The sequence below is a fragment of the Pagrus pagrus genome (assembly GCF_965226575.1).
Source record: "Pagrus pagrus genome assembly, chromosome: 4".
In the NCBI taxonomy this organism is placed as follows: Eukaryota; Metazoa; Chordata; class Actinopteri; order Spariformes; family Sparidae; genus Pagrus; species Pagrus pagrus.
Genome location: NC_140188.1, coordinates 13,436,987 through 13,461,323, shown reverse-complemented (window position 1 = coordinate 13,461,323; position 24,337 = coordinate 13,436,987). Strand labels below are relative to the sequence as shown.

The following is a 24,337-nucleotide window of genomic DNA, read 5'->3' as shown; positions in this document are numbered from 1 at the left end:
ATCCTCTTTGTCCGAGACTCAGTGAAAATGCAGTCGATGCCAAAGCAAGACGAGCACTGAACACTAGAGACCACCCTAAACAGGGAGTGATTGATTGATCAGTCTACACGATATAAAAACATAAACATCAGTTCTATTTATTGTTTATTTCTCTTTTGATGTTGCAAAATAAATGTATTTTAGCAAGGTAGTATATATGCGATAGTTTGCTTGCAACGTTTTGGTAAACATGTAAACTAATAAGATCACCATGAAACTACCGCAGGTGATTATTTACATGAAGACAATTCGTTTTTGTAGTGCTTTTAAACATGTCAGGCATTAGTTTAATTGAATACGTACGAATTTGCATACATTCCCAGAACACAAATCTGAATTAACATAAACACCTAAATGTGTATTTTGAACATTTTCTCTACTAGTTTCAAAGAAGACAAGTTATGGAATAAAATAGCCCAAAATGTCAAAATGTACCAGTGCATGCATGTTTTTGCCTTTGGTCGTGTCTGACCTGAAGTCGATATTAAAATTTGACTCAACTTTCTGCAAAAAGCATAAAATAATTTGTGTGAACAAATTCAGGCTTCAGAAGATCTTTCCAGAAAACGTTTATTGGTTTAGATAAAAATATAAGAACAGCAGCATTTCATTGTAAAGGATAGGATAAAAAGATAAAAACTATTTACATGAGGTGTGAAAGGAAAGTGAAACAGTAAAGATAACTCTGAGTTCAGCAGAGATCTTTGAGCTTTAATCAGTGACTCTAGTGGACGAGTGCTTCGTTCTCTTTAAACACGATGGTCTTGGGGTTGATTCCCACACTCTTGGTGGTGTTGTGAGTTTTGTAGATGCCGATGAGACGATCAGCGATCTCAAACATGTTGTTCCTCAGGGAGATGATGATGAACTGAGCGTTCTTTGTTTGCTCCTACACAGACATTAGGGAGAAAAAACAATTACTGATCTGAAGACACTCAACTGGGTTGATTGCACTTTTATCTAAGAGCCTTTAAAAAGACGTGTCACAGTGGAGGCAAACAGTTAACAGCTTAGCACCTTTGATCCTGCTCCCAAAAATCAGTGAACTCTTCCATTATTCCAGTGTTACACAACAGAAACACTGAGCTCTCTTGAGTCAGTGATTACAGCACTGATTAGCGCCACATTTTCTAAAATTAACTGGCTAAAGCAATTCAGTTGGATCAGTGTATCATCCAGCAGCACCCCCTGGATTCAGTGTTTTACTTTCTGCTCATCGTGACATATTAAATCATTTTGCAACTAAAAATGTAATAAAAAATACTCACATAAATGTAACAGGCAACAATGGAGACGTTCTTGAAATCAAGAGCAGCATCGATCTCATCCATGAAGTAGAGCGGTGTGGGTTTATAGTGGTGCAGAGCAAACACCAGAGCCAAGGAGCTGAGGGTCTTTTCTCCTCCTGACAGGTTAAAGATCTTTTTCCAGCTCTTCTTTGGAGGACGCACACTGTAGAGGGTGAGCAACAGAAAATTAGGCATCAACAAAAACTACCTTTGGGCTTCAAGATCTGTTTATTTTTTCATCTGTTACCTGAACATGATGCCTTCAGAGAAAGGATCTAAACTGTCCACGAGCTCCAACTCTGCATCTCCACCCAGTGTGAGCATCTGGTAGTTCTCCTTCAGCTTGTTTGTGATCATGTTGAATCCGGTCATGAACTCGTTGAGCCGCTGTTTACGCAGGTCCTCGTAACCACGCTTGAAGCTGTCCCTCTCTGTGGTGATCTCGTCCAGCTGAGCCACACGCTGCAGGTACAGCTCCTCCTGAAAACACACAGCGGCACATGTTGAATAAAACACCAGTGGAAGATAACCAATGACACCATTTGTGAGCGTGCCTGTTTATGTTTCTGCATACCTTCTTCTTGTACTCGGCAATGGCACCGAGGTTGGGCTTCATCTGAGCACACTGAGTCTCTAACGTGATCATCTTGTTGATAATGATGTTTGGGTCTGAGATTTCTTCAAGTGCAGCAGAAGTAAGGACAGGAAGTTCCTCTGCTGGCTTGTCCTCAATGGTGTGAAGGGACAGCTTGGTGGCCTGAAGAACATTAACAAGAATAATTAAAAACCCAGTCAAAGACAAAAATCATAAAACAATTTGAAATATTCAATAGCTTACCATTAAAAATCATTTAAAATATTAACATTTATGTAGAGCACATTTCAAATCAGAGTTGCAAAGCACTGCAGAGGACATGAAGTAAAGGCAGGCAATCAAATGGGCAAAAGGACAGGACAAGAATTAAAATTCAAATAAGAAGACAAATTAAGTTAAAAATTTAGAGCAGAGCTAAATAAAAGCAGAGCCAAAAAACAAATAACTAAAACAACATCAGTACTAGTGAATTATTATAAAATTATTTTATTAACTTTTCCCCCCTGAGCCAAAAAATTGAAAGTCCATGAAGCATTTATTGCTCATGTCTGCTGCCTCAGTACTTTCAGCAATGTTATCAACTTATTACTTTATTGGAGTATAATGTTATTATTACCAACTGAACCTACGGCCAGAATAATAAAAATAAAACCACAATTGTATAAAAAAAAGTTCACACATGCCTCAAACTTCCTAACCCACCTCTTTCTGCCAGTGTTTGATCTTGTTGTTGTGTTCGGTGATGGTGGTCTCGATCTGCTCGATGCGGAGCCGGACGCTGAGGGACTCCTCCTGCAGCGCGTGCTCCTGCTGCTGTAGCACCTTTATCTCCTTCAGCACCCCCTGATACTGCTCCTGCACCTCAGGAAGGGCAGCCTGGAGGACAAGAAATAACAGTGGTACGACTTAATTCAGTGTCTACCTGAAATACATTTAGATTGATGATTTTACAGTTACAGCAAAAAAACAAAACAAAAAAAAAACAAGGGATAAGTGACATTGTTTTAATTTTACTACACTAACACTTTTACTAAAGCTCTTAGTGGTCCAGAATGATCAATTATTGCCAGACCCATACTAATATATAGAAATAACTTGCATACTCTGGATAATTAAAAGAAAGCGACACCTTTGAAATACTTTTCGTGAAATGTAAATATGAGTTCAAGGAGGAATTCATTAGTTTTTATTTTGATTAAAAGGGATAAAAACTGTTAATTGCATTCCTTTATTTTAAAATTAAAAGATGCATGAACCTAGCTATCAACGGTGCAAGAAAATCAGGTTTAAAATAAATTGCCTGGATATATTGATAAAAATTGAAAACAAAAAGAAACAAGCCTCAAATATAAAGTGCAGCAAGAGTGCCAACCTCAGCCTCCTGACAGGCCTTCATGATCTCTCCGGCCTCATCTTCCAGTTTCTTCAGGTGCTCTGTGAGCTCAGCCATCGACTTCTCATTCTCCTCCAGCTCGGCCTGCACACGGTTCACACTCTCCTCACACTTCTTCAGGTTGCTGCAGAGGGGAACGGACAGCAGAAGACACTGATATTATGAGCCTCCGTCAGAGTGTCCATGGTTAGTGTGTGTGAGAGTGAGTCAAAAAACTACTGATAAATTCAGGTTGAGTCTTGCAAAACAAAACTGTTATCGGATGACTGCTGAAGAGTAACCATCTTGTCGACAGGGTTCAAGAATCTCAGTTCAGTGACTTTTAACATCACGATCTGACGGCTAACCCACGCCAACGCTGTGTGTATATACATGATGTGTTCAGGTACTGTATTGAGTGTAGGACACAAATGTTTTGGCAGCACTCAGACCCCAACACACAAACACTGTAATAACATGCATAAAAACTAAAATAAAAAAGAAGGGGAAAAAAATTTAAGTTATCACATGAACTTCAGGTTTTTAACCCAGCTGGATTGATTACAACAGAAACATATTTGAGACGTACGACTAAAAAATGCAGCTTAGTGTAGAAACAAATAAATTGCAAACGTTTGTTGTCCAGTTTTCCATTGTATGAAAAAAACAGTTTTACAAAAATGTGTGTTACAGTCATTATCTTGTAAGGAATGGTTTTGATAGGACATACAATTGTTAGACACAGCACTTCTGAGAATGATGAACCGACTTTGTCTAATCGTCTGACCTGTATAAACACTAATACTACGTTTCGATACTGCTAGATGCACATTCCAGGTGTTCTAACTGACATTTTTCTGTTGTCGTTTTGTTTTGTTGTTGTCGTCAGGCGACTGTGCGAGGGTGAAGTATTGATTTGATGCAGTTCATAAATATTACTTGCTAAAAAAGGCTTACAGAAACCCCTGGACTGCTGCACTGAGGCCCTTAGTCAAATGAATACAGCACGCTGTCATAAACAGAAAAGCAGGAGGCAACACTTGTGTGACTATTTTTTATACAGAAATTAGCAATCAAAGGAATTGGAGGCATTGAAATGCATCTTAAACTGTTACATACACAGTAATACCTGAACGTGGAACAATTCTGGCTTTAGTGTAATCATGGTTAGACATTAGAAGCTGGAACAAGGGTGTATTTGACCTCAAGGAAGAAGAACTTTCACACAGGCTGCCTCAGTGTGTCTCACTTTATAAGCTCCACTGTGTTCTTAATTGGCCTGACAGCTCCTCCAGATGAATAAACCCTGTCACATTGAGCCACCGGTGTCGTTTTGCTGCAGCAGACTGCCAGGCTGTCTTGCCCAAATGATCAATCTTAATGTTCCAGCTACAGATAATGATGAATAAATGCCTGTTTAAGTTGCTGTCAAATAAACCACTGACAACAATGGGAAGAAGAGAGGACACCCAGGACATTGTACAGGGTGTCTCCCCCTAGTGACAGACAGGAAAGATGTATTTGCAACTAAATAATTGCATGGACAGTCTGGGATGTCACAGCAACACATCGCTTTCAATAACAATTAAACACTCTGAAGAGAGGATTAAAAAAGGTTCAGTGAACACGTGTAATTGCAGGACGTAAACGCGCATCATTTCCTCACCGGTCAGCTGTCTTTATGGCCACTTGAGCCTTGGTAATGGTGGAGGAGCAGTCATCCAGCTCCTTGTTGACCTTGTCAAGCTTGTCCTGCTGAGCCTTCAGCTTGTGGCTGTTGATGTCTACAATCAGGTTGTGGAGCCTTTTCACCTCATTCTCCACCTTCCCGGCCTTACTGGAAGCTGCCTCATAGTCTGAGAGGGGGGCAGAACCGGGAGAAGAGGATTGAGACTTAATGATAATATTCATGTTAGACACTCAGACTAACTACATATGACTAGATATGAACATGACATCGAACATTAACTTCTCTTCACAGTTTACCTTTCTTGAAGGCCTCCAGGCTCTTCTCCATTTGTTTCTGTTTGGCCTTGTCTGGGGCAGCAGCCAGCACATTAGCCTCAAGTTCCTTGATCTGAGGTCTCAGGTGAGTCTCCTGGTCAGCTAGACTCTGAAGGAAGGAAGGAAAGAAGGAAAACACCCAGTCACACAGGCTGGTTGTTATTCAGATCACGAATACACCCAAATGAGTGAGACAGAAACACAGTGAATGAAAAGGAAGAGGTGTATCTGTTGTACCGTCATGCTTTTGGCGTATTTCTCCAGGGTGTTCTTCATGTCTCGGAGCTGCGGCTGCAGGCGCTGGACGTTCTCCTCGAGCTGCAGTCTTCTCTCCTGGCAGCCCTGCAGCTTCGACACCTTCTCATTAAGCTTGCTCTCCATACGGTCGAGCTGCAGAAAACACAAGACAATCATCATGTCTTGTACACTAATGGCACTCTGTGGGGATTTTCTAATAGCTGGGTTTATATTCATTCAGCATCTCAGAATCACTTCTAGGAGATGTGCTCATGGCTATTTATAAGGCTCCCTTCACCTACTTGGAGTAAAGAGTCTGCCTCCTTTTAGAGTGAATAGCGTCCAGTTTTATGATACTGATGATGGTGTCTTATGGTTTGTCTGGTTCAGTGTCATATCCAAAGAATGAAAGTGTGATAAAATGATAGATAGAATTATAAAAAAATATCTTTTTGAGTTCTTGTATTGCATCTTGTGGTGCTCAGACAATTTTATTCTTTAATCTATTAAAAAAAAGTCTGATTAAATATGAGTGTGCCTATAAATATTAAATTAAGAAATGATCTGGCACTGATGTCAATCTGCCCTCAAGGACCAGCTACATCTGTGTGCCATTTTGCTAAAATATCAAGGATTATATCTGTTATGGATTTTAGTCTTTTCTTCAGATGATGTTTAATGATGAGAACATTATTGAACTTTAAGAAATAAAATCACAGCTCCTGTCCTTTATAATCACTGTTGTTGTGTAATTAATAGATTTTATTTAAGTGCAAGAAACTAACAAAAACATATTTCAGTTTTCTGTAGGGCAGCCTCGGTTGTTTAAATGTAGCTATTATCAGGGACAAAATTGTTATTTTAAATCAAACATAGAACCTAACTCCTAATTCCTAACGAGAGAAAGTTGACTTGCGGTAGCACCAAACATTTATCGCTCTAAATTTCATACCATTTAAGACCAATATTATACTCCAAGACATCTGATAAACACCAACACCAACGTGTGTATTTTGTACTCACCTCCTCCTGGGAGAACTCAGTGCCAATAGAGGAGCCCATCCTGCCCTTCATTACTCTTCCTCCTCCAGTCATGGTACCTGTGAAGAAAAAAAATAAACTAAATCACCCAAATGTATGCATGTAGTATCACTTTCTTCACTGAGACAGCCATATATATGTATTAGAGCCTGACAAACACTCTATTTCAATTATTTACAGCCAATGAAAACACTGATATAAGGGAGTGAAATAATCTTATATCGATATCTCATCAGATATACATGTTTTTGCAATGATTCCTCAAATGAGTTTACAAAACACTTATGTAAGGAGGCAGGATATTTTACACTTTAACATTAAACTTCTGTTGTCTGCCTTAAAGTCTCTCTCTTAAAAAAATAAAAGGCTTTCATATCAGCAATATCGGACGACATACAGCAATACCATCTGTCATAGGCCAATATCAGCCAAATGATATATTAGTAGGGCTCTAATTTGTATAAGAGCTAGAGAAAGAAAAAAAAAAAAAAAAGGCAGGTAAAGCTATGACAGAAAAAGCACGCCACCCACCCGCCATCTCGATGATCTGTCCCTTCAGGGTGACCACTCTCCAGCGCCTGTCTTTCTGGAAGGCCATCCTCGTGGCCTGCTCCATGTCCTTGGCCACCAGTGTGTCCCTTAGGGCAAAGTAGAAAGCTGGTCGCACGCTCTCATTTTTTACTCGCACCATGTCAAAGAGACGAGGGCAGTCCCCTGGAGTTCGAATGGGAGCCATTTTATTCTCCCACACCTTCATCTGAGTGAGGAGGAATGAGAAGGAGCAGCTCGATGAGGAGACCATTTGTTTTATTAACAGGAAAACCAAATAGCTTAGCAGGTTTAAAAGTTTGGTAAATATATATGTATTTATCCAGAAATCCCAGTGACAAACTGGTACAATTTCTTTAAGTTGTCTTCTGTATAACATGTATGATAAACCAATCTAGCCTCCAAGCGATTACTTTCTCTTGATTAAGGGTCCAAACTGTTGTGATCTTTACCTTATCAAGACCAATAAAGGTGGCGACTCCGATGTTCTGCTCTTTAAGAAACGTTACACATTTCTGAGCTGTGTCAATGGTATCCACCACGATGTTGTCAAGAGCACCACAGCTAGAGGAAATGGCCACATCATACTGCTCATCTATGGCTCCAAGGTCTCCCTACAAGCACAACAGTAAATCATAAAACAAAACTATTATAGACTTCTGCTTTTCATTCCAGCCACTGAATGCTGAAAAGAAAATACATTAACCTATTGTTGTGTAACCCTGTGTAATAATATGTTATAACAGCTTTTTACCAGTCTTCCAAAGATGCCAGGGATTCTGCCAATCTTCTTCTGCTGCATGAGGGCATCCAGGACTTTTCCTCGACTGCGGTTGGAGGACAGGGAGCTCTTGGCTTCATCCACCTTCTGCCTCATTTCCCTCACAACTTCCCTAGTCTCAGTATCCACCTTCATCAGCTTTGCCAGCTCTTCCTCATCCTGCAGAGAAGAAAGAAGCAATTTAACGAGACGCTCACACAAATTACACTATACACTGTGCAGAAATGCTTCCTAAACAAAATGCTATCCAAGAAACAGTGTTGTTGTTTTTACCTTCTTAAGCTCCTGTTCTTTCTGGGGTATTTTGACTTCCAAGTCTTTGATGGCAGCACGGCGCTCACGCAGTGTGTCAGAGGTAGTCTGAAGTGTCTGCTTGGCAGTGTTGAGCTGAGTCAAAGCTGTGTTGTGGCGGCTAAGGTAGATGTCAAGCTCTGACTGAGCCAGGTCCGTACGAGACCGGGTCTCGTTTACGGCCTTACTGAGCTCCATCAGCTCTTTCTCTTTGGTCTGGAGACAAAAAGATAAGAGTCAAGGTTAGAAGATGAGGAGACACGATTTTACAGAGGCAACAATGCAAAAATGTTTACCATCACACCAAGACATATACACACACACCTCTTTGTCCTGTTGCAAGCCGCTGGTCTCTTCCTTCAGACTCTCCATCACCTCTTTCAGTTTTTCCTCTTCTGTCACCTTCCGCTTCTCCAGCTCCTCCTTGTGAGCTGTTGCCTCAGAGATGGCCTTTTCACTGCTGGCTGGTACACCGCGCACTTCCTCCAGCTGAAAGATGAGCCAGACAGGAAAATGTACAAAAAACAGATGAGATTTGTTCGACTCCTCTAAGCAACAGTGGTTGTACCCGTCTAGATTCAAGTTGAGGACAAAATTCGAGAATACACACCTAAACTAACCACACTAGAAATAGCCCTTTGCCTCTTAAATTAGATGAGATAAAGGGATCAGTGAAGAGTTTAGAAGAAAAGAGGTGTAAAATAAATGGATTGAATATGTTTTGTGTCAGTTACAAGCAACTGTGCTACACATTCAGAAGCTGGCCAAAACACACAACTGTAATCAACTATAAACACACATTCAGAACTGAGCAAGCCCTGGTTAAGACTGGCACAACAGTGCTGCTTGGCAGGGCCGAAACAAGGCAAGGAGTGGTGTGTGTGTGTGTGTGTGTATATAGTCTATGTTTTGTAGGGTTAACTGCGGGTGAAATGTGAATGTGGCTGCTGGGAGTGTTACACAAGCCAGGCCATAGTTGACTACCACACAGCAGAACACTGCTCCCCAGAGGTCTGCCTGCCTCTGACCAAGACGTTTCCAGAGCACAGCCATTGTAGGTGGAGCAGATAGAGTTTGAGAGCAGAGAGGGTGATGAGAATATATACCTACAAAACCCAGAGATCTCTAAACTGTATGTTACAATGAAAATGTTTTTGAATAGGTCTGCAAGTTAGAGAAACATTAGCCTAAGAGACAGGAACATCATTAATGGTGAAACACAGCATGAGTGGGCTATCAATAGGCACACACTAACAATCAACTTGTGTGTTACTTCACAGCCCCCTAGTGGCCTGTTTAGGGCAGATAGCCTTTCCTGCCATGAAATTTGATTTACAAGTCTACACAGGTTTTATTTTATTGAAACGGATAATGTCAATTAATTGAAAAAAATACACAGGGATTACTCTTTACCCAAGGTAAGAAAAAATATGAAAAATTATAGCAAGGTCTCAACACACTTGTTTAATTTTTCAGTCACATGTCAGTAGGAATATTTAAATGTTTTATTGTGTGAAAGCCAATTTCATTGCAGTTGGTATTGCTTCATGTTGCTGTAGCCATCATGTAGAATGATGTCAGTTATATTTCTGTGGAAGCAATAACTCTTCCAGCAGCCAGGCTACCCACTTCATTTTCTAAGTACATCAGCTGTAATATTTTCATACAAATTTATATCATCTTTTAAACTTAAAGAATGTTTAATTTTTTACAAACAAATGAAGGACAGAAAAATCTTTGAAATGTTTTGTCTCTAGGAAATTTGTCTTTAGAATTCTTGTTCATTATGGCAAATAAGTCATAGTTATATATTGAAATGAAAAGGCAGACAACATAAAAAAAAAAAAACAAACAAACACACAAACAGTACACTGTTGTGTTTATCACTGGGATGCTTTTAGGAAAAAGTGATTCTAATAAATATGAATTCAAACTAAACATACAAAGGCACAGATAGACATTAAAATGTCTTTGTTTAATTCTACAATTCATGTATCACTTATATGGAAGTTCCTGTAAAGCCTTGACAAATGTCATTTTGTCTGGGCCTCCAAACAACAGCCCCTTGTGTTTTCTATAAGCAACGGAAATTGTATTTTTAGTGCCCATGTTTCTTTCTTGGCCACGGGACAAAATAAACACAGTAACACTGGAGTATCATACCAGTGGTGCTAGCTTGTCATGACTTAGTGCAACCCCAGTGTTTGCTAATGGAGATGTTTTGTAAAAAAATGTTTTTAAAAAGTGGCTACAATTACGCTCTCCTGACAGATTATGATCCTGTGTGCCTCTGAACACTGTGAGGATGCCCACCATGATACTGTCAGAGTGAAATAATCACAACCACTGCAGAGTTGCGGACAGTCATTGTAGTAATTGAACTGTGTGTAATAGTAGAGGACAATTCAATTTAAAGGCTAACCCACCTTTTCTTTGTCCTTTTCCAGCTGCTTCTGCAGTTTCTTGTTCTTGCTCTTGGAGTGTTTAATCTTCTCACGCACTTCAACGTCCTGCAGATCCAGCTGGGTGAACTTCTCCTTCTGGGTCTCAATGTACTTGTTGAGCTTATTTTGTTTCCTGGTGGACGAACAGCATTTTTACTGGGCACGCACAAGTCAATCGTGTACAAATCAACTGAAATACTAGATAAACAATGATAATCTGGGGAAAAAACCAAAACAAAATAATGTGTACATAACAAATGATGACAGGCTAAGTCAGTAAAATAGAACACAGGAAGATTTTCATTGTAAGACTCTGACAGATCCAACTAATTTTAATTTTCAAAGAAGTTGTTTTTTTTAATTTCTTTTTTTAAATCTCTGGTCACCACAGCCAAAATTGAATGACATGAAATCTACAGCACTGTAAAGTATATAGATTTTTTTTCTCACAACATTTTTCTAGATATTTTTTGCAACAATGTGTGGACCAATCACATTCTAGGACACACAAATTACTACCGTTACTTCTATACTTTTCCAGACAAAGATGAAAATGTCTTACTTCTCCACATTTTTGAGCTCCTGGTTCATTTTCTCAGTCTCCTGTGATATCTTTGCATTTTTCTCAGTGAGCTCCTTGGTGTCCTCCAAGATCTTCTGCTTTTCCTGCTCTTTATCCACCACACGCTTCTGCAGATCATGACTAATGACAAAGAGATATCAGGAAAAACAGTGAGAGGTAAAACCTAAAAATGTACATGTAAAACAAAGATACCCGAGAAGTGCTATGCTTTTAAAATTTCAAAATAGAATATAAAATAGCATTTTTCTTTGCAATCTCTACACTCCTGTGTGGTCTTCATCTAAATATAATCACACCTTATTAATGTTTATTTTGTCTTGTGCAGAGAGATGGTGCTGGTGCACTCACACATAATACTGGCACAGCTGACTCTTGTGTTTGAAGATGTCATTCTCCAGAGTAAGGAACTCCACAGCTTTGTTCTTTTCTCCCTCCAAAGCGTTCTTCTCCTTTTCCACTAGCTTCACTCGGTTTAGCTAGGACAGTGAACATATTGCACTACTTAATATCAGGTGAGAAAATGTCAATAAAATTCCCAAACATAAGTCATATGCATTAGCTACATGTTTAAAAAATAGATATATTGTTTTTACAGTCTCTCAATCATTCTCATGTTATGTAATATTTTGATAAAAGCTGTAATAGCATTCATTTATTTCTGAACAGTCCTGTATCTTGTTACCTACAAAGTACAATAAAATAATAATACAAGAAAAAAATAAAAAAAATAAAATAAAAAGTCTTCTGTTCATCTTAGATATGATCACCGAACACATTCAGACAGGAAAGTAACATCTATTGTATAAATGCACATCAACTGAAGTCAGGACACAGGAAGGAAAGTTGGTTAGCTTATGAGTGTGTGAGCAGATAGTGTATGAGTGTATGTCACCTTCTCTCCCCTCTGCTCATTGAGTAGCTCAATGCGGCGGGACAGGGTTTGGATGGGTTCCTTGAGGCGGCAGGAGCCGATAATGTCCTCCAGGTACTCCAGCATGCCCTCATCATGCTCTGTCTGACCTTTAGGCTTCATCATAGCAATCTGCTCCACCTCGCCCTATTTTCAGTCCAGATAACACATGGACAAAAACATGCACGCAATCATTCACAGCAAAAAAGAGTAAAGCTAAAAGTTTTTATAAAACATCAACTGTAATTTGTAATACTAAAATTTTAAATGTTACAAACAATTACTATAAAGATATGTGGTAAATAAACTTGCAATAATGCCAGTCTGCTATACTCACAACTTATCAGATACAAACAGTGTACCACAAATTAATTTCTAGAGATTCCCTCTGAGAACCCAGTGGCTTTTCTGACTCAGAAACTAGGAATAATCCCCACTACCACAAACACACACGTATCAATTCAAAACAAAAAGAGAACACAAAATAAAAATACTGAAACACTCATTCTTTAAAAAAATAATGGATATGATTCAATCTGACATAAAAAGTGTTGTAGTGTAGTGTCAAAAGTGTTACCACAGTCATATTAAACATGCTTCAGAACACTTTGAAGTATAAATGTTGTAATAACACACTTTCACCCCACCAGCAATAACTATCCAATACAGAACTGGTGTTCAAATTATAATTAATGAATTTAAAGTTATTTAAAAACAAACACTTTTGATAGCATGCAGGTTTTGACTTGTTCTAACTACACACTAGATGAATTTCTAAATACTGTACATGTATACAACTTGGGGACAAGTTAGGGACAACGCTCCAGTGTAATTATTTTTGTCTCAACATGTGCAAATTTTTTTAAAATTATTTTTTAAAGATAAGCTGGCTTACATTAACAATATTGCCACAGAATTAATTACAAGTTAAACATAAATCAAATCCAGATACAGTAAAAACTATGTCTCAAATTATGTTTCATTTATTTGTAGGTGAAAATAAAGGCAGCTCGCATATTACTTTTATGCATGAAAGAAAAGGAGAAGCCAGTAGGGGAAGGGGGGGGGGGGGGGATCCCACGTCATCCTCTGCTCTGACTAGTGCACAAAATAGAGAGCTTCCCCTTAGCCAGAGGCCTGGAAAAGTGACCTTGGAGAACAAGCTAAAGCCTCTTCCCATAGTCATGCAGCCATGTCATAGACACAGAGCTGAAAATCTAACATCCAGGGAGAGTGAGAATGGACATGTGCGCACGTACACACACACACGCACACACACGCACACACACAGACAGACAAAAGTCGAGCAGGACACATGTAATCAACCAGCTAACCACAAAACCACAGTGGAGGGTGAAACCAACTGTTCACCTGAAACTACCACATACTGCAAAAATAATTAAATTAAATATATTGCAAAAATTTGAACAACAAAGATTTAATCAGCCATTTTGTGCTACTCTGACTTGAGATATCACCCTACAAGCCTTGGGTTAATCAGTAATAATAGGTCGGTCACACATGTAATACAATCTGAAGTGGTAGGAGTGTAACTAGTGAGCAAACTCAGAGCAACATAAAGCTAAATATAAAAAAATGCATAAAAAACCTGACAAGAAAAATAATTTGAAAAAACAACAACACAGGAATGCATTACATTCACAATCGAGGTAAAAAAAATAAATAAAAAATGTTGAACCAATATTAAAGCCATGGTAATATGAAGGGTGTTTGATCCGGTCACACTGAAGCAGCACTGCTAATATTGGGGTTGGGGTCATTTCTCACACGCCAATATTTACGTGCTGCTAAAGCGTGGCAGGTACATGGGAAAAGGAGGGGAAGGGAGGTCCAACCTGTCCCCACTGGTGGGTCAACCCCTTCAAAGATTTCCCCCCCTCTACAAAATCTGAGTTAGTTGTTCAACAGCCACTCCAAGTCCATGTATGGGTAAAACTGCATTTTTTCCTTAAAATTCTAAAGCAGCAAAAAATGGTTCGCACCTTTTCCACATTGTTTCAAACCATGATGCGCTGCTATAGCAGTCTAAGGGGCTGGCAGAGGACACATCCTCTCCTTTCCAATTCCAGTGCAACAGGTTATTCCCACAGACAGGCATGGCTTTAGGGTAACCATGTAACATTTTACTCAAAGAGGACTGGGGAATGGGCAGAGAATGAAGAGCAGGAAATCTCTTGACAGAATGGGATGGTCACAGCAAGGATAAAAAAAGCAGAGTTAAAAGTGGAAGAGGAAATCAAATAAAAAATTCAAAATTACCTGTAAGATCAGAAATCTGTTGTGGTCTAGGTCAATACCATGGCTTCGGAGTAGAGCCCCCACTTCTTTGAATGTGGCTTTCTTGCCACTGATATGGTAGGCTGAGGAATTGTCTTTGTTGGCAGTCCTGGAAACATAGAACTTGCTGTTGGGGATGACTTCGTAGTCATCTCCTTCCTGGCTCAGAGGGGGGAGGGGCAGAAGACACAGAGGAGCTTAGAGGAGAACAGTAAAGGAGAAACTCAAACAGCTCCACACATCAAATGATAATACTCATAACAGTGACAAATCCACTAAGGGTGGGCAGAAAAACACCCCACATTAGAAACAATTAAGAAAAGGACTTGTTTAAAAAGCACACAGCCGATCCAGGTCAGCTACACTACATGTAAATAACCAATAACAATATTAATGTGTATTCTATCATTTTACATTTACAAAATTAAAACAACGGGTTGGATAAGATGATGAGATTATAAATGCAATGCAAAAGGGTAGGTCATTTGCCTAAAAACGTATTAATTTTAAAAACAGGTCTAATAATTTAACTTGTTTACACCACCTCTTAAAAAATATTTTTAAGTTTCAGAAATGGCCAATTGTCAAGCTGGCAGAGTTTATAAAAATTATGGCATGAGTTTAACAACTTGATTTTAATTTACTGTGAACTGATGGACCAAACAGAGAGGCCTGGATATATTTAACAGTGGTCAAGGCAAAACTTACACCCCCTGTGGTAGATCAAATATAGAAACATGTTTAACTTGAATTCTTTGAACTACAATCAGTTTTCAAAGTAATTTGTAAGCTATTGTGACAGACTCAATTTGGCTCTTAATACCAATAATCATTTTATTGACTTTCCCCAGTTCAATCAAAACAGTAGAGCCTGGTCACTAAATGGCACATTTAAAAATTACTCAAAAATAGAGGAATCCCTTCGAGGCCATTATGAATCGACTATTGAGGGTGTGGGTGTTAGTTGTAGCTTTCATGACTGATTTGAGTTGGTGTTTAGTCACTGGTGTTATAATTATGTAGCAATATCAGCTCATTAGCATTGAGGAAAAAAAATATATTTAAAATTCAGGAAAAATATCTATCCACTGGAAAATACTTCTAGTCACCCCCCTTTCACTTTGGACTGTGTATTGATTAATTTAGGAGAGCCAGAGTGAGTGTAGTGTGTATCTGTGTGACAGAGATATAGATAGAGAGATATATATACCTTATCAATAATCTTTTGAAAGTGCACCTCCACAGTACAGCTTTGCACATCTTTGTGTTTATCAGAGCTGTGAATCAGCACTGAGAGCTTTTTCGATCTGATCTTTTGAGCTCTATATCCAAACACAAAGAGCATCGAATCTATCACATTGGACTTCCCACTTCCATTTGGACCAATGATGCACGAAAAGCGCTGAGAAAAGGATAAAAAATGTATATAAATCAATTATATATAAATACACTGCATCCACAAACAAATAATGTAAATGCCATAACATCAGATCCTATATGTGAACATTTCAGCATAGTAATATTGTGACAGTGAATGTCTCCCAAGTGGGTGTAGTTAAGATTTTTTTTAATACACTTATATTTGCAAAGCAATGAGGGGAGCACAAAAAGGTGAAAAGACAAAGTTCAAAGAAAGTCATAATTTAAGGGAAATGTCAGCACATCACTAGATCACTACCCCTTGTACGATACACTCACTAAATCAAAATGGAGGAGTGTGACTTTTTCCACTTTGAAAAAAAATCATAAAAAATTAAATAAATGTTATAATGTAGTGACACTAATATTTTTGTACTTTTTTGTGTCTACCACTACACAAGGCAACATGTTTACAGCTGCATCATGTGAAATTTAACACAAATAAAATAAAAATGAGAAACACTACAAATGGTGGTAAATCTGTGAGCTTAACACAACATATTAACAAAGTATTTCCCACGCAGGGTTGACATTTGTAACCATGTTTGGTCGTACCTTGTGAAAAGGCCCCAGAATCTGCTCGCCTGCGTATGATTTAAAGTTGCGATTAACTAAATGTGTTATCATCAGGCGAGGAGCGCCCGGTTCATTGGTCATTGCTGGGGGCGGGGGTGGAGGGATGCTACCGAGAATCTCCTCCAAACTTCGATTATCAACCGCCTCGGCAGCTTCCCCCTGAGACGGATCTGTGGCACAGAAAAAAGTACAACTTTTATTCCTCTGTGCGAGTCGTTTCAGGTGGGGGACAGTGGTGCATGGGGGAGGGGTAGAGGAGCAGAAAAAAACCAAACAAACAAACAAAACACAGGCAGCAAGTTACAACAGCAGTCACACAACGACTCCCGAGAAAGTTGACAGGCGTTATTTTTCTTTGTTCTGAAAACAAGAGCCAAACCCGAAAAAAGAAACGAGACCATGGCCGCTTTTGAACAAAACCACATTATTCTACAAACGCTCTCCACGAGAAGCGTTGATACGTGAGAGTAGATGCGCCACATTCATTTCGTCGATAATAAATAACCAAAGTGTACATTTCGATCACCAACGTCACATTTTCACTCATGCTGAACAGCACTCATAACACAGACAGGGAAAACCTTGTTTTGTGAGCATAATGTATAACGTTAACCCGATTATGTTGCCATCACACCAAGCCACAACGACCTGTCCAAAATCTATTGTGCTCACATAAGCATAAACAAGCTAAGGGGTCGATGTTTGTAAATTAAAACCTTGCAGACAGACACCCAGTAACGCTTTTCAACATCATCTAGAGACCAAACATCACTTAATGTGCACCTAAAGCTTCGCGTTCAAATTATCATACAAATGACAAATTATCAAGTTATATGCATCAAGACAAACACCGTTTTGGCAGACTACAGAAAACGTTTCATTATCCGAAATAAATTACCTCGTTTGCTGAGGAGATCCGAGGAAGAAGTGCACTCGACGATATCAAAATCATCCCAAAAATCATAAGACATTTATTGATGACTGACACTTTAGCAAAAAATATACCAGCCATTCTACCTACGTGTTGAGAATTAAGTAAGAAAAAAAGCTCCACAGCTGTGCCAATTGGCCACAAGCAATACAGCAATACACGCAACGCCATTGAGTGAACACAACTTATTTAGATTCACAGACACCAAAACACCCTTTGTTACTTGCCAGTTGTCGGCGGTGCCTCCTCTTGGGCCATTGGAGTTGGTTTCTTGAGGGGGGGTACATCCAGCTCGTCTTCGGAGTCATCCCGAGGCTGCGACCCTTTCCCTTTTGGCTTGGCGGAGGCAGTTGAGATCTTTGCCGTTTTAGATGGCATGATTTGAAATCTGAAGGGGTCATTGGTAAAAAAGGAATATCCATGAGTGGTTTTTGTGCCTGTCAATCTCCCAACTCCACTTTTAGTCGGTCACACGCAGCTACCGTTGTCAGGCTTAAACCATTACCACAGTCAGCTCTCACTGCCGCCCATCTAACTGTTAGTCGATATATTTTACATAAGATAACTAGTTGGTTTTTTTTTAAAACCAACATGAATAAACGGGTTTGTCACCTGAACAAAGTGAGTTATTAAAATGGCTCTCGGCCTGATAACATTACAGATGGCAGCGATCAAGTTGCCAAACTGCGTTGTGATTGTAGCGAATTAGATGCTATTCTAACCCTAAACCCAAATAACAGTATAAATTAATGACCTCCTCCTGTGACAGACATAGTCTTGGTAATCTCCTGCATCTAAAGGGGCATATGATTTGCGCGTCACAAAGTTGCAATGATGTGGGAAAAATGGAAAATAAGGTTAACGTAACGTCAACTGGATAACAAATTCAGTTAATATGCAAATAGCTAAAATCTCTCCCCACAGCTCTCAGCCCAGCCTATGTTATATGATCACTACTGACGAAGTTAGCCGCAGGAAAACAGCCTCTCTAGATGGTGGTAAAGTCGTCCTAAATTGATCGAGGTCCCAAACTGACAATGATATTATTTAATCCCCTCATCTTTTATGTAGGGGGCGGAGGTGTACACGGGGCAACCTAACTCGCTAGCTAATTGGGAAGCACGTTCAAACTACGAATGTAACTTAACGGTAACGTTAGACTAATAATAAGATTATAAATACACATACGTGTGCCACATAACTTATGTTCAATAACTTGGTAACTTAACGCCAGCTTGGTCTTCCGATTAAAAAGACACGTAGCGTTAAGAATTAACTTTGCCACGTTACTGCTACTGTAAATATTAAGTTGGCTGCTTGTAGAATAACGAAGCAAAGCTAACGCTAACGTAATGGCTAACTTTGATTAGCAAACGTATGTGCGTTGTGGACCTATAACGTTAACGCAATGCTGCAACGTGAACTGTACTCAAAGTTAGCCTTATCTGAACTGAAAGGGCGCCTAACTTCCCTAACGTTAGCCAAAGTACTTGACGTTAACCAGAGTAAGGCATTGCAGCTCAAAGTTTAGCAACATTAACATTTGCTTAGATAATCGGAGAAGCTGCATGTTACTGTTAGGGGTGTGTGTATGTGTGTGTCTATGAAAAGGCTATTTTTGTGTTAAATATAATAGGAGGCAGAAAAGCGATCACCTCCAACTACATTATGAAATACTGTTAACCTCGGTCAATACGTTTTTCAAAGTAACTACAGTTTAAACTCAAGTTAACGTGTTGGTAATGTTAAGTCTAGTTTGGTACTAACGTTATGCATTTCAGCAAATAGACGGAACCCAGTCATTACTCTCAGCTAAAATGATTCCCTGTACCTTCTTCAATATGAGCGCGTTCTGTTAAGAGTCTTCCTTTCCGAGCCAAATCACGATTTCGGAAGAAAAGGTGTTCGTTAATCCAAAAATTGGCAGATATAATCCACAAAATTTAGCCCCGTGTCATTCCGAGTCGCTCTCCTGCTTGAAAACTCTAACTTGTAAATGGCGCCTAAACTGTGCTGTCGAACCAAATTCGTTACAAACTGACGCAAGGCACCATGGAACGTTCAAAGGGCAAGGGAAAAAAAAGACGAAATTCAAAAAAGGGGACGAAGCCAACTCCGCCTCGCTCCAAATAAACCTTAACCCAGCGAATATCTAGACGCACAAAGCGAAACGTAACAATACTTATATTAAATATCAGAAATGATTTTAGATTACTGTCAGATTCAAATCTTCCTACGTGTTTAAACGGTTGCTTGGTTACAGTAGGACGAAGTCCCGCCCGGAAGAAAAGTTAACGTTACAGGAAATATGATTCGATGGATCAACTTTAAATGTTAGTGTGTTTTGATTTTAATAAGTTTCATTAAATACAATCATTTAACAGATGTCATACTGTACTTGTAAATAATTCGAAATATCCGTTTTCAGGGAAGTGAGACTTGCAAGTCTCGCGATAACTCACTTTTCAAGCTGCTCGTGACCCAGATTAAATGGCTACCAAAAGGTAGCCTTGATAACGCTAGTGATACAGTGCTTATTAGTAATTGACAGGCTTGCTCTTATGTGTATTGAGCCCTCGTACATTTTGTAATGGAGTAAAAGACTAGCATACATTGCTGGTTGTCACGCAGCACACTCGGAAACGAGAGAACGATGTCTGCTTTAACCAGAAAAGCCAGTTAACGTTAGCATTCAAGTCACAGACGAGACTCGGGGACATCTGAGGATTCACGTTAGCAACAGTGGCAGGTACCGTAGCAACTGCAGACGCTTGACTTAGTCACCGTTACAACCAACACAGCATGCCAACTGCTTCCTCGCTTTGTTTTCGGGGTAAAGTTATAGTTCAGTGTTTTGGTCGTCTATATTGTTCCATGTTGTGTGTTCGTTTGGCATTAGTGTGATATAAAGAGCTTTAATATGAGGTTTACTGTCTTTAACAGGCAATTTCTTGTTCGTCTAGTGATCAACACGGCAAACATCCACCATGAGATTGAAAACATCGCTGCTACAGGAATCCAAACATATCCTTTTAATGGCGTTTTTAGCTGTCCAAGCTTATATTTGTCTTCAAATATGTATGTAAACAGACGTCCAAAACTCTGCTATTGTTTACCATTAGTTTTTATTGTGTTAGCAGCAACTAGAAGTATGAGATGAGATCTTTGATGAGAGGAGAAACTGAAACAAGTCCAGTTGTTTACGATATAGCACTTAGAATTACCATGATGACTGAGAACCTTCATCAACATAGAAGTAGTAGTATAATACTTGTAATTGGCTTCTTCCTACTGCTTGACTTGACCTGACTACAACTAGCTTCTACCAAATCTAGAACCTATTTTTGATTTTTTTCACAAGACCCTACTTATTGCAGAAGCAACCATCTCATGACATGCAATAATTTAAAATATACAACCTTATAACTCACCTTGAGCACTTTCCTTAACAGCAGATCACATAAGGAGCTTGTGAGTTGTGTCGGCTGGACAACAGCAGATGAGTTGTACTCATGCAGCGAAGACCACCAGATCCTCAGGTGGAACCTGCTTACCAGCGAGACCACTCTGGTTGTCAAATTGCCGGAGGACATTTACCCCATTGACCTACACTGGTTCCCCAAAACTGTTGGTGGCAAGAAACAGAACCAGACTGAGATCTTTGTCCTGACCAGCACGGATGGCAAGTCTCTTTATTCTCTAAAAATCTGTCCAGCGGGCTTTACGGCTCTGTTTAACTTGTAGAAAAAATGTGATTTTTTTTGTTTCATAATTCAGTAGCCACATGGCAATGATGTGATAGTTTTCAGTCATACTCATACAGGGAAATAGTTTAGTTAAAGATCATTATGTTGATGTAGAACAGTAATAGTCTTATGCTAACTGTGAACTAACTAAACATAATAACTGTAACATAGTTATCACTGCTTTCTGGTCTGCCCCTGTTCATGTTTTCTGTCATGACTCATGACAATAGTTAAAGGAAAATCATCCTCACCAGTTTGAACCGTGTTCAGTAAAACTTCTCTCGCACTAAACAGAATGATAATTTCGAGAGAAGCATAGTCATTTTCACAGTTTCACTTAAGGAAAATGTTTTTAGTATCATAGTAAAGATTGAGTCTGTCTACACTCTAGTTTTAATTAGGCCTTCAGAGACAAATCACTAAAGATGGATGTTTGTTTTACATCTGTATAGTCTTGATACTAAACTGTCTCTGTGACGTGCATCTACGTGGCCTCTCATCTCTCTTCTTTGTCCTATATTACATATAAACACACAGCATATGGATGTACTGTTATGGCAGGCAATGTGTGGTCACAACACTAATGGCAGTGTAGGGTTGCAAAAACACACCCACAAACTGAAGCAGCAATTTTCTCTGGCAGATCAGCGAGTAGTGAAAACTCTGTTACGATTCACTTTTGCAGCTCTTTTCTGCTTCTTGCCTTGTTACAGTCAAACAAATATCAGTATTGTCATAGTTATCTCTTGAAAGACGTTTTTGTTCTTCATTGAAAGCAAAAAAAATGTGATCGTCACGTCACACAGTTTTGCTCTCTGCGACCTTGGTGTGCAATGAAGGATTTTGGCGCAGTTTTTTTTTTTTCAAATCTGGATTCAGTACAGAACGTTTTCTAAGAGATCTGTATGATATAGTTAAAAAGAGAGCAGTCCAACAGCCAGGGTTTTAATGGATGGGAGGACTCTATATTAATGTTGTGGCTTTTCCTAACCTTATTTGATTAGTCAGCCTCCCTTTCCCTTGCCAGCATATTTATGTTGTTTTGTGTCTATTGCATATGCAGTTTGATCAGCGAAACACATTGTATGTAATAAAGGTTTTTGTGCAATATTTTATGTTATATTTTACAACATTTACTAAATGTTGAACATTTAATTAATAAATATACTTCGTTATTTTAGGATGCCCTTTATTTCCCCATGGCTAAACATAATTGCATAGCATCAGTGCATCATTTTCCATTCTACCAGAGAGGGTATAGTGTGGAATGGAAGTAGACTTGTCCCAAAGAAGACTAAATTAAGCATGAAGGATATCGCTGGGCCTTCTGTTTGGAACAACAGTCTGTCAGTCTCTTTCTCCTTTTACCCTGTGGAACTACGATGTGGCATCATAATAAATTTCACACAGGCGCATCATCAGGCCGTATATCAATAGAAGTAAAATGGCAAAGGCTTAGTATGTTGTCATGATAAGATATCATAAAAAACACCTGCCTGATAACAAAAAAAGCAAACAAACAAATCGCCAGACAAAAGCATTGCACACACAATGTTTGACTACACAGATAAGGACTGCTGATGGGAGAGCACATGTAATATAAATTATATTTTTAAATGTATGTGTCTTCAGTACAGCTTTACATGTCTTACACTCACTACCTGCTGCACAAAAGTGGATGTTTTGTCAGGATGTCCAAATTTAGAAATGGGAGCGAGCAGCAGCGTGCTGATTTGCAGTTTTAGGCCACCAGAAATTACATAGAACATTCAGAATTTTTTAATACACACTGCCACAAAGTATATGTTAGGCAAGCGTCTTCAATAACTGTCTCCATGCCTGATCACCCTTCGTGTCTTGCAAATAGAAAATTGCAGCCAGCCAAAACCCTTCGTTTTACTCACCCGCTTTATGCTGTAAGTTTGTAATTTAGCTGGGAGGAGAAAATATAACATTGTTGCTAATTGTGTGTTAGACAGTCATTATAGGTTTATTCATAGTGCTGGATTGTAAAGTTTTTTGAGGCTAATAATATTTTCTCCTCACTGGTGTTCTGGATTGGCCATTAAAAAATGTTCAGCCCATTTGCCTGACGCAGAAACCTGAATCACTCAGACGTATGAAACCATGATCTCTATATTCTTTCTTGCGTGAAATGGCAAAGCAGACAGTAATGTTTCTGAATTATAGACTGTGAAACATCCACACCAACCCAGGCCTAGATGGTGGAAATTGCCACATAGTAAGCCTATTTTGGTCTCTTTACAGGAAAGTTCCACCTGGTTTCTAAGACAGGGCGCATTGAGAAGAGTGTTGAAGCACACAAAGGAGCTGTTTTGGCTGGAAGATGGAACTATGATGGGACTGCTCTTATCACAGGTAAAGATGACAGAGGCATACTTAGTTTGATTGTCATCTTACAAATATTAGTTTAAGCAGCCTGCTGTAAATTTTTGATTAAGATTAAGATTTTGTGGATTCAGTTGTTTAAATCTTTCTATTCTTAAAATCCATTTCATCTGTTTCTCTACTTATTTAGCTGGAGAAGATGGGCAGATCAAGATCTGGTCAAAAAGTGGGATGCTACGCTCAACACTGGCCAGCCAAGGTAAGGCTGAAGACCTTTGCTTTATTCAACTGAGTTTAAGCGTCTTGTGTAGTGCTTGTGTGAAACAGCTATCCATATTTTCTATATGATCACAGAACCAAAAATGATCTACCAAAGCACAGTACAAGCAGTTGTAATGTATCCTCTGCACTGTGTTGTCACAATAATTGCTGCTGACGGCTGTTTCTTTGCAAAATTTGATGGACTGAATTGTAAAAAAAAATATGGCATACAAAAATAGTATTTTGAAAGAGATCAGTTTTTAAACCGCAGCAGCTGTGATTTTTAATGATAGAGGTGAAAGTTGAGGGTCAATGATTTCACTCCATGAAAGGACATCTGTAGCCAGAAAGTGTAATCAGCTGTAGCTAAGGAACAATAATTCTGTGAGTTGAGTCTGTGAGAAATGAAACTTTTTCCAATTTAATCCATTTAATGTTTTCTCTGCACGCCAGTGTGTGTGTGCACTATTTACACGCAGCCAAATGTGATTTCCCAGAGAAAGAAACACAACACTGTATTTGATATAAAAAGTGTTTATGATATTATGAAAAAGGAACAAAATGGTGAGTCTTTCTGTAGGATGGCATCACATCTTTTATGGATAGTAACAGCTGGTGCACT

The 24,337-nt window shown here is 39.0% G+C and overlaps 2 protein-coding genes across 2 annotated transcripts in view; one reads left to right on the top strand and one right to left on the bottom strand.

Annotated features, from left to right (window-relative positions):
• Nucleotides 1-593: 593 nt before the first annotated feature.
• On the bottom strand, nucleotides 594-17,744 carry smc4 (structural maintenance of chromosomes 4). The gene is given in 25 exon segments (XM_084350715.1): nucleotides 594-928; nucleotides 1,308-1,491; nucleotides 1,576-1,808; nucleotides 1,903-2,085; nucleotides 2,626-2,799; nucleotides 3,296-3,440; nucleotides 4,962-5,151; nucleotides 5,282-5,408; nucleotides 5,537-5,689; nucleotides 6,560-6,636; nucleotides 7,109-7,334; nucleotides 7,579-7,740; nucleotides 7,881-8,066; nucleotides 8,181-8,414; nucleotides 8,523-8,687; nucleotides 10,625-10,775; nucleotides 11,205-11,345; nucleotides 11,574-11,701; nucleotides 12,118-12,282; nucleotides 14,416-14,592; nucleotides 15,644-15,835; nucleotides 16,408-16,598; nucleotides 17,587-17,611; nucleotides 17,613-17,639; nucleotides 17,642-17,744. Coding segments are annotated over 25 exon segments (3,897 nt in total). The 5' UTR covers nucleotides 17,738-17,744; the 3' UTR covers nucleotides 594-763.
• A 2,348-nt stretch (nucleotides 17,745-20,092) lies between these two features.
• Nucleotides 20,093-24,337, top strand: part of ift80 (intraflagellar transport 80 homolog (Chlamydomonas)) — a 39,144-nt gene continuing 34,899 nt past the window's right edge. The window contains exons 1-4 of the mRNA XM_084350716.1: nucleotides 20,093-20,108; nucleotides 20,812-21,041; nucleotides 23,374-23,484; nucleotides 23,645-23,713. Coding sequence (XP_084206842.1) covers nucleotides 23,686-23,713 — 28 coding nt within the window. The 5' untranslated portion in view covers nucleotides 20,093-20,108; nucleotides 20,812-21,041; nucleotides 23,374-23,484; nucleotides 23,645-23,685. The remainder of the gene's footprint in view (nucleotides 20,109-20,811; nucleotides 21,042-23,373; nucleotides 23,485-23,644; nucleotides 23,714-24,337) is intronic.